Source organism: Sander lucioperca, chromosome 8 (assembly GCF_008315115.2).
Source record: "Sander lucioperca isolate FBNREF2018 chromosome 8, SLUC_FBN_1.2, whole genome shotgun sequence".
Taxonomy (NCBI): Eukaryota; Metazoa; Chordata; class Actinopteri; order Perciformes; family Percidae; genus Sander; species Sander lucioperca.
In genome coordinates, this window is record NC_050180.1 from 4,002,196 (window position 1) to 4,012,558 (window position 10,363).

Consider the following 10,363-nt stretch of genomic DNA (forward strand, 5'->3'; position numbering starts at 1 on the left):
TATATATATATATATATATATATATATATATATATATATATATATATATATATATATATATATATATATATATATATATATATATATATATTTATATATATATATATATATATTCAACCTGGTATCAAGCAGAGGTGTATTACTGCATGAATGCATTGAACAATATTCTATCCAGTGTAGTGTAGGAGTGTTCAGCTAAAGGCACAGTGCTGGCTCTGTTGTGGAAGAGTTGTCCTGGTGTCCTGGCAGTGATGCTGGAGCCTAACTGCAAACATATAAACTTGAAAAATCTCGCTTTAAAAGTTCTGAGACTAAAACAAAGTCCACAGCAGGATCCCTGCCAGGTTCTATCACTGCTCTAAATGACCTCTTGCTCACTCTCTCTCTCTGGGTCTTATTCTTGTTAGTGTCAGAGAGGAAGGGGGCAGCCATGACTTCATGTCCTGCTTTAGCCTTGTCAAAGCACAGAGGAAGTGGAGTTTACACTTTCACAGAGAGAAAAGACACCTCTGGCTGCCCTTCTTATAACCCCTAGACGTCTCCAGTTGCCTCTGGCTCCAGATGGTTTGGGGGGCGGTGTCGTGTGCACTCCCAGCCCCTGCGGATCTTTGCCAGTCTGAACATCAGGCAGGGCAGAGCCAGGAAGACCCGTCCCACCAGGACGGTGCAGGGCAGGATGAGGGCCAGCAGGTACACCGGGGGTAGGTAGTAACGGTAGGCCGAAGGGAAGAAGGCAAAGTCCCAGCCGAAGAAGAGAGTGTGCATGATGGAGAGAGTTAAGGCTGCATAGCCAAGTCCTGACTGGAGAACCACAAAAAGACAAAATATAAGGTGGAGAAAGGAGAGTTAGAACACACTAACACTAACACACTTTGAATAAACAAGGGACCAGCGCTCTGTGCAGCAGCGGGGGGCGGGGCTTCAGGGCTCTGCACTTTGATTGGCAGGCTCTAGTTGTCAAACTAACACGCCATTTGGAAATGATATCTCCGCTGAGTGTATTTCACCGGTGTTTCTGGCTGTAGTAGTCGTAGAAGTAGAACTATGAACTATTAATAGTCTCACTTAATACCGCGCGGTAAAAGGTGGAGCCTTCAACTCTGATATAATGCTGGATAGCTTCATGAATAATATTGCATCATCTTCTAATATTGTTATATCTGTGAGTAAACTTTAGCATTCTTTTGGAGTCTGTTATTCACTGCTGGTGCATGGATGCCCTCTCCCTGTAGCTGTTCCTGTTACTGGTCTCCACCAGCTCCTGAACCAAATCTCTGGAGCTGCTAGCACGTCTCAGACCGAGTCTGTCTGCAGCCGAGCAGGTAGAGTACAGGGGCTTTATCGCAGCTTCATCAGTGAAACATCTGCAGCCCAGTGCTGAGACTAAACACTGAACTAAACGTGGCTAAAGGTTCAGGAGAGCTGAGAGAAAGAGCAGAGTTGGGGATCTCTGTGGGTTTGTCACTACAAAGTTTTGCTGTCGTTTCTGCTCTGAGTTGAGGGAAGTTTGAAGCACGCACGCACCCACACACGCCTCTCAAAGCTCACGAAAAGCTTTTAAACTGACTGTTGTCGATCTGAAACGAAGACAGATTCAGCAACTGCATAGCTTGTTTCTCATAAAATAGTTTAAAAAAATCAGTGTACAGACAGCCTAGTTTTCTTTGCTTGTCAGTGGCTGCAGAGCGAGCGGTTGGAGCAGAGGGGAGTTTAGGTTAAGTAGCGAAGCCATCAAGTGAACGCACAGCACATGGGTGGATGCTTTCCGACCGGATAGTACTTCTAAGCAGCTCTAAGAACTACTCTCCCCCAAAATCTTTTTTTCCGTTTGCATTCCCATTGGCCAAGTGGCCATAGGGACTGGTAGGAGGGGTAAGGAAGCGACGCAAGCACGGCAACGGTCTTTATAGCATCGTCACTAGACCTTAGCGCCACATACAACAACAACAACAAATGATGCTAATACTTGTGCACTTTTCCTATATTAAATGCACATCCATTCTCGTAGTAATTCACGTAATGTTTTGCTCAACACAGACGGAACAGACCCCGCCTCTGCCTGCAGCGCTGTGGACGTGTGTGTGTGTGTGTGTGTGTGTGTGTGTGTGTGTGTGTGTGTGTGTGTGTGTGTGTGTGTGTGTGTGTGTGTGCGTGTGTGTGTGTGTGTCTGTGTGTGTGTGTGTGTGTGTGTGTGTGTGTGTGTGTGTGTGTGACGGCCAGCGAGCCGCAGGACACGCTTGTGGAGTTTAACTCTGAAAAGACAGTTAACCACAGGTTCCCATTAATCTTATGATGGACATGTGTTGTGATATTTAAGCAAACGAACCGTCAACGGCGAAATAAAAGCCTCTTATTTACGAGAGCGGTCTGAAAGACCTCCAGCTTACAGCGGGGTCTCTGAGCCAGTCATGGCCGAGCGACGAGCTAGAGGCCGGGGCAGGCGCTTGCTGGCTGTCGCCTCACTTCATGGAGCTTCTGAACTCCGAAAACTTTGAAGCAAATTGGCAATTCGGCATAAATTTTCGCAAGACTGCCTATATTCGCAATCTAAACAGTTAATTTCTCGCCTAAAACGTTGTCAGAAGTAAATTTAATGATGAATAAGATGGTGAAAATTGTTAAAAATGTCCCATTGTTGGGTGTTGCAAGTTCCGAGTTGGCAGTTGGCGTGACTTACAAGTTCAACCAATCAAGTACACCTAGGAAAAGGGAAAAGACCCTGCTCTGAAGTAGGAGCTAAAAAAGTACGCTACTGAGGCCAGAGGAACTTAAAAATCCCCAAATTTTTCCTGTCGGAACACGACGAAAAAAGTGTTCTAGGAACATTTAGTTCTAAGAACTGCAAAAATCCCTCCGGTCGGAAAGCCCCTAAATAAGAACGGTACAGCAGAGTTTGCAGTTTTGTGCACTGTAAGCTGTAGCAGGAAAAGTTAACACCCTTTTTTGGGCATATTAATCTACTTGCAATGGGAAAGGAGTCTGTCTATCATTAGCACATTTTCCTGTTCAAAAACGTGCGTATCTGCGCTCATTTTCAGTAGGAAAAGGGTTTAAGAAAATAACAAGACTGACTTGTGATTCTTTTTCATTGGCCTACTAAAGAGTGACACACCATTACAGCATATAGCCGTTTAAACTGCCACCTGGTAGAAATCCTAATACACTACAAACAGGCACACTGGCCAACACTTTACACAGCCGTATCAGCTGCTAGAACTAAACAACCCAAAAACGGTCGGCGTCGGCCCTCTGTCGCAGATATTACTCATTGACGTGCCTTTCATTGCAGGGAGATGCTATCCAACAGGTAAAAGTGGCCAAATTGTTGGGCACGATAGATGAAACACTATCATGGACTATATAGATGAAACACTATCATGGACTATATTAATAACATAGTGTCCAAAATGAGTAGAAACATCTCCATCATTAGAATATATGCTCCTCTGTTGACAGGACCAACATTTAAGTAACACAGTCTCCAGTCTTGTCCCATCTAGACTATTGCTCTATGATCTGGTCTGCTGCGTCAAAACAAGAGCTTGTCAAATTACAGCTCCAAAGTTATTGTTTTGGAACGTTGCGGTCATTACTGAACCATGGCAGCCAGTATGGACAGGACGACAATACTACAACTGTCTGCTGACCTGAACAAATGTAAACTCTCTCCAGTTGAGGGCATTTCCCACAGAGGGCAGAGAGGTAACTGCCAGCAGAGCCAGGATTCCCAATCCCAGAATTCCACAGGACAGGTAAAGGTCGGACCTCCAAACCAGCTGCTCCACCCATGAGTTTTCAACACCAGCTTTCACCTAAAAGTGATAGAATGTAAAAAAAAACAAAGACAAATATCAGAGCTGAGGGAGCTCAGGTACAATAACCCTAACCTGAACCCTGGCTGTACATGTAGTGTTCAGCAGACTGTAAAGAAGTCTCCCTACAGTGGGAGCAGAGTGGAACTGCCAGTTGCTCGCTCGTTAGCTAATGTTAGCTTGCTAATTTCACCCAAAATTGTCACTCATCTGGTGATAGCAATGTGCTTTCCTACAATGTGACAAGAGCGTGTGAATTAAACATTAACTTGTTTTTTTACTTGTTTTTGTTATTTTACTAATTTAGAGACTGTCTGGTAAGCTAGCTTGCTTGCTAAGGGGCTAATTGTTTAGCGGTGAAGAGAGAGAGAGCGAGGTCTATTACGGTCTTTATATTTAAATATCACGGTGTAGGATATTAGTTTATTAACGTAAGTTTATTTTGTAATGGGTAGGTATGTAGAGATCTTTTAAAAGGCATGTTATTGTTGGAATAAATATGACTACACAAGTAGTTATGTATATCTGATTGTATGTTTGCGATCTTAGGTACCTAATGTGCAAAAATAGTTATTCCAATAGTTCAAACCTTTGTGTATTTTTTTAGAAGGAACATTCAAACGTCATTTTTGACCAGTTTTGACAGCTCTTATCTGTATTTGATTGATCAGATGAGATGAAAAATAAAAGGAGCCTTGTGTGTACCTCTCATAGTCATTTGTTTGCTTTCCTCCCTTGTTTTCAAGCTGAACAGCCAATCAGATAAATTGGCTGTTCGGACGGCAGCCGCTGACAAAAGAAGGCTGACGAAGGCTGACGCATGGCGACGCTGTGGGACACACCGCACAAACTAGGCCAGCGGTCGCCTTGGTGCATCAGGGCCTTAATATATATCTAGGGCTACTCACCTGCTGGTACGCAGTGTTCAGTAGAGTGTAATATGTGTCTACAGATACTCTCCTGCTGGTACACAGTGTTCAGTAGAGTGTAATATGTGTCTACAGATACTCTCCTGCTGGTACACAGTGTTCAGTAGAGTGTAATATGTGTCTACAGATACACTCCTGCTGGTACACAGTGTTCAGTAGAGTGTAATATGTGTCTAGGGCTACTCACCTGCTGGTAAGCAGTGTTCGGTAGAGTGTAATATGTGTCTAGGGCTACTCACCTGATGGTAAGCAGTGTTTAGCAGAGTGTAGCCTGCAGCGCTCCGCAGTGTCAGACACATGCTGTATACAGCATGGAGTCCAGCGCAGAGGAAGCTCAGCAGGCCCAACTGCTTCCGACTGCACAGCCAGCCGTCCAGCCAACCAGGAAATCTCTTATATTTGGTTCCCCTGGCCAGCTGGAAGACAGCTGCCACCAGACCTGAGAGGAAACACAGGATGACATGCAGCTCAGCACACTTTTTCAACAGGAGAAGACTCAGAGCTAGGTTCACACACAATTGGGCGGTCCACGGGCAGTCCTCTGGCGGTCCTCAGGTTAATTTTGAATAGGGGTAGAGTGTTTAGGATGCAGCGGCGGGGGGGGGGGCTGCAGGAAGGAGCTGAAAAAACCCTGTAGCGAGCTGAGACGGATTCAACTTCTGAAGAAACGCGACCCGTCACGCTGCGTTGGCTAATCAACTGACGATCAGACTTGTCAGTCTGTTTTGGGGCGATGTGAAAGTCCCGTACAGGAACTCTGACATCTTGTTCTAAAATTATTGGTCACTCTGTCAGAGCTCCCTTCACTCTATGCCAACAGCAGGATTTTACAGGACCCTTCCTTTCCACTTTCCCTGTGCCCCGAATACTAGCGTTGTAAGCTAATCAGCAGTTTGCGCTAGCTTCTTTCAAGCTACAAACACATTCGATTAGCATGAAAACATGTCCCAGAGAACGATCGAGTGGGTACACATCTGTTATTACCCCCCAAGGTTAATTTTGCGCCGGAATTGTCCTTTAAGACAGGCAGGCAACTTAAAACTCTCCTCTTTGATAAAGCTTATAGTTAGGGAGTGAGGAGTTGCAGCGTTCGCCTAGACCAGCGATGAAGGGTATAGCTTCAGACACGGCACCCCTTCTCTCTCTTCTTCAGTTCTCCTAAGTATCCAATAACTGTTTTTATGGACTCGAGCCCGAATAAAACCCGTAATTTTATTAAATTGGCTGTAACATTTTTAAACTACTATTCAGAATTCTCTTAATGACAGAAATCAGTTCAGATCAGATCTTAATGACCGCAACACAGACACGTATAACGTTAGTATAAAACTGTGTTTAGGATCCCAAAAACGCAGATTAAAACACTTGAAAAACAAACCATGATCTAACAAACACAATAGAATTACCTTTAGATAGCCTTAGTCTTATATGATTGAACAGGAGTTAGGAGGAGACCATGTTGAGATTTATAATCATATTAATATAATAACATGTAACAGTTAAGTTAACACATATAACATTAGGGCTCCAGGTAATCAGGTATTTTATCTGCTGAACCGTTAACATTCGGCAAATAAAACATATTTAATTGACATAGCACATCATGGCTACATGTCCTGTCATTTGTTTTAAATTCAATGAGCAATTTGTTGTATTGCTGTACCGCACTATTGTTTAAAGGCACACTTTCACAAACTATGAACCTATCCTTTAACTTCAAATGTCCAAACATTCTCACTATGTGGACTACTTTTGAAATGGAAGACTTTGGTCAGCTCGACCCCTCTAACTCTAGAGACAAACTAAATTAACATACTAAATTATTGAGATCCTGGAAATTGTGGATTTATTTGTCGTACACTGCCAGACTTTGCAGACCTGTTTAGGAAGCCTTTTACGCTCTACATACAGTAGGTTTATGCGAAAACAGTGAGCTAAAGGCTAAAGCTCAGAGGCATCACTGCAAAGAGAATTCTGTTAGTTTGTCACTAGTGTGCCTTCTCACATCGCAATAACAACTTCATCCATAGCTAATAGAAAATATTCATCAGTGCACTTTGGTGTTATTTCATGTTTCAAGAGTTTGAAATAACAGCTTGACTCTAGAAACCGTGCTCTGGTCAATACCTGGTAGGTAGACAAGCGCCAGCGTAACCAAGGCGACGGCCGGCAGTGTGTCATTGACAGTGACCAATGGGAGCTGGTAGAAGTTGTTCTCTCCCTGATCGAGGAAGGGCAGCAGGATGTGCCTCAGGAAGTTGTATCCATAGAAGAAGAGGAAGAGGAGGAAGGTGAGCAGGATGGGGCGTCCCCAGGACGGGAAGAGGACCAGCGGGGCTTCCTCTACGCCTCTGGCTGCACACAGGCCACCCACATCCACAGGGCTGAAGCCCAGGCGCCGGGCCAGCTGCAGCACGGCCACTTTAGAGTCGGCTTCGTCGCTGCAGATCGGGACCTGGGGATGAACAGGAGTTAGGAGGAGACCGTGTTGAGATTTATAATCATATTAATATAATAATGTAACTGTTAAGTTAACACATAACATTTGGGCTCCAGGTAATCAGGTATTTTATCTGCTGAACCGTTAACATTTGGCAAATAAAACTGATTTAATTGACATAGCACATCATGGCTACATGTCCTGTCATTTGTTTTAAATTCAATGAGCAAGTTGTATTTTCTAAAAGCAGCAGAAAGGCAGAACTAAATACATTTTAACATGTTTATTTATTGCAAATAATATCGTTATCGCGATATTCAATGTTAGGGCATATTCCATATTTTCCTCATATCGTGCAGCCCTAATAACTACCCTGAAATTGTGACAGATGTAGCATAGTGTCACAATATTTTCATCTTTTAGTCTAATTTGTTTAATATGTAAACGTATGTATACGCAACTTTGTTTACATTCAATGATGTTATACTCGGTATGTAACGTTAGCCCCGTGATGTTGTACTAACGTTACTCGGTATGTAACGTTAGCTCTGTGATGTTGTACTAAGATTACTCGGTACGTAACGTTAGCCCCGTGATGTTGTACTAACGTTACTCGGTACGTAACGTTAGCTCTGTGATGTTGTACTAAGATTACTCGGTACGTAACGTTAGCTCTGTGATGTTGTACTAAGGTTACTCGGTACGTAACGTTAGCCCCGTGATGTTGTACTAACGTTACTCGGTACGTAACATTAGCTCTGTGATGTTGTACTAAGGTTACTCGGTACGTAATGTTAGCTCTGTGATGTTGTACTAACGTTACTCAGTACGTAACGTTAGCTCTGTGATGTTGTACTAAGGTTACTCGGTACGTAACGTTAGCCCCGTGATGTTGTACTAAGGTTACTCGGTACGTAATGTTAGCTCTGTGATGTTGTACTAACGTTACTCAGTACGTAACGTTAGCCCCGTGATGTTGTACTAACGTTACTCGGTACGTAACGTTAGCTCTGTGATGTTGTACTAAGGTTACTCGGTACGTAACGTTAGCGCAGTGATGTTGTATTAACGTTACTCGGTACGTAACGTTAGTCCCGTGATGTTGTACTAACATTACTCGGTACGTAACGTTAGCTCCGTAATGTTAGCTCCGTAATGTTGTACTAAGGTTACTCGGTATGTAACATTAACCCCATCGTAATTTTAGCTCTGTGATGTTGTACTAACGTTCCTCGGTACGTAACGTTAGCCCCGTGATGTACTAACGTTACTCGGTTCGTAACGTTATCTCCGTGATGTTGTACAACGCTTGATCTTCCTCACCTGCCTGTTCCCATCGCAGGCTCCAGCCTGCAGCGCCCATGCACTCAGCACATTGAAGCCCTTCACCACCGAGCTCTGTGGGAACAGCTGAGCCAGCCTCTCTGCATTCGACTGCTCCTGTCTGCTTAGGCTGCTGGCGTTGCTAACGTCCACCAGCACCTTCCCCTGCAGCTGCTGGCTGAGCCCCAGCAGGCTGTGGTAGTGCTCTGGGTAGACAGCAACGAACAGCAGCCGATCTGCCCGTTGCGCCGCCTCCCCCTGGGAGCACAGTTCCGCTCCGGCAGGAAACGCAGCGCGGGACACGCGGCCCGGCGCTCGGCTGCCCACCGCCACCCTGAAGCCACTGGCCACCAGCCGCGCCGCCAGCGAGCGGGAGAAGTCTCCGGAGCCGATGATGCCAATCACGGGGCCCCCCAGGCCTGGCTGGGGCCCGGGCTCTGACACTTCAGCAGCCAACAGAGGCTTGTGCATGGCACTGTGCGCGACGGCCTGCTGCCTGGGGATCAGACGTTTTAGAGAAATATTCAATCATACCTCTGCACTGTAGAAACAGCAAACTTTACATGATTCATTTAATATACCCCTACTTATTATTATTATTATTATTATTATTCTGAAAACAGCCATGGCCTCAATGATGTGAAAGTCAGAGACGCTAATGACGATGATGGACAGGGTCATCACATTAAAACCCTCGCCAATAGCAAAGCCACTTATTTTATAACTCATTATGTGTAAAAACCATTAACAATATTAAACAGATGTACTCATTTGATGGATTGTAAGCAAGTTAACAAGTTTCCATGCACAGCCCCTTGGCAGGTCACGATTTAAACAGCAATATTAATATTAACACATGACACCTCATCAAACTCTTTGGATACAGTAACATGCATTAGGCTATACTAAGCTAACTTACATCACCACAAAAAAACACATTTTCAAACTTGGAAACTTTTCAATCCACTAACAATGCAACATTTATGACAGCTACAGTCTGGTGACTTTTGGAGGCAGCCAAACTGATATTATGGTTTTGGTCACTCTGATAAAACGATTAAACCCTGCCAACGGGAAGTCCAGAGCGTGCGCGTGCACGTCTATTAACGTTACCGTTACAGTAAGAATCCAAGGATCCAAGTGTCCAGCTATGGCTCTGGTCCAGGTGACACTACGCCGAGTACAATGTAAAACTCCGAAGCGTCCCACCGAAAGTGAACATGACTCAGCCTTTAAGAGAACATGACTCAGCCTAAAGTGAACATGACTTAGCAGCCTGCCGTGTTGTCTCGGGAGAAGTCTAAAGCCAGTGGAAACAGAACAAGTTAAGATGTTAAACTAACCAGAACTGATAAAAGCTTCACGCTCAGACCTCTCACCAAGCAGCGACACTCGTGCACATGTAGAGGGCAGAGGCGCGTGCCTGTCAGATGTACGAGATGCCCCGCCCACTGCTGCCTTCAGGTACTCCTGATGAGCTCCGACAAACACATACCAGCCAATAGCTAACAGTACGGAGCTGCTCTTTGTACATGAGGTCCTGAGTATAATCAAGCACATTCTGTTCTGTACACGTTGGAGCTCCTTGTACTTTACACCAGTCTTCCCATTTAATGCTATTTGATAATTGAGTAAAATATTACTGGGCTCCACCTGTTTCACAGCTTCAGGTTCTAGACTCTTTTTAGACATTTTACAAAACAGAATACTAATGTTTGGCTTGTGCCTCCTAACAAAAAGCAGTATATAGTCTAGTTGTAGCTCCTGTCAGGTTCCAGGTGTCTAGCAGTTGTTAGCACTTCCTCTCCACTAAATTCTCAGATATTTTTATTGAAATAAAAAGGTAAAATTATCCAATA

The 10,363-nt window shown here is 44.3% G+C and overlaps 1 protein-coding gene across 3 annotated transcripts; it reads right to left on the bottom strand.

Moving 5' to 3' along the window:
* Positions 1-112: 112 nt before the first annotated feature.
* steap3 (STEAP family member 3, metalloreductase) lies at positions 113-9,924 on the bottom strand. Of its 3 annotated transcripts, none has more exons than XM_031289675.2 (6): positions 9,785-9,924; positions 8,505-9,000; positions 6,869-7,196; positions 4,981-5,180; positions 3,648-3,812; positions 113-801 (listed from the first exon to the last, which is right to left on the bottom strand). In XM_031289675.2, exons 2-6 carry the CDS (start codon positions 8,973-8,975, stop codon positions 532-534), a joined length of 1,434 nt encoding a protein of 477 aa, XP_031145535.1. In that variant the 5' UTR covers positions 8,976-9,000; positions 9,785-9,924; the 3' UTR covers positions 113-531. The 3 variants fall into 3 exon arrangements, with proteins under 3 accessions (XP_031145535.1, XP_031145538.1, XP_031145537.1); XM_031289678.2 differs by having other exon boundaries at positions 9,848-9,911; XM_031289677.2 differs by lacking the exon at positions 9,785-9,924 and adding an exon at positions 9,618-9,761.
* Between the last annotated feature and the right edge of the window lie 439 nt (positions 9,925-10,363).

Bases quoted from the DNA above. Each gene is read 5' to 3' on its own strand.
- steap3 (XM_031289675.2), bottom strand. From the start codon at position 8,975: ATGCACAAGCCTCTGTTGGCTGCTGAAGTGTCAGAGCCCGGGCCCCAG. The intron at 5,181-6,868 runs GTATTGACCAGA...GTTTCCTCTCAG, and splicing joins GGCGCTTGTCTACCTACCAG to GTCTGGTGGCAGCTGTCTTC. The intron at 3,813-4,980 runs GTGAGTAGCCCT...TATCACTTTTAG, and splicing joins TAAACACTGCTTACCATCAG to GTGAAAGCTGGTGTTGAAAA.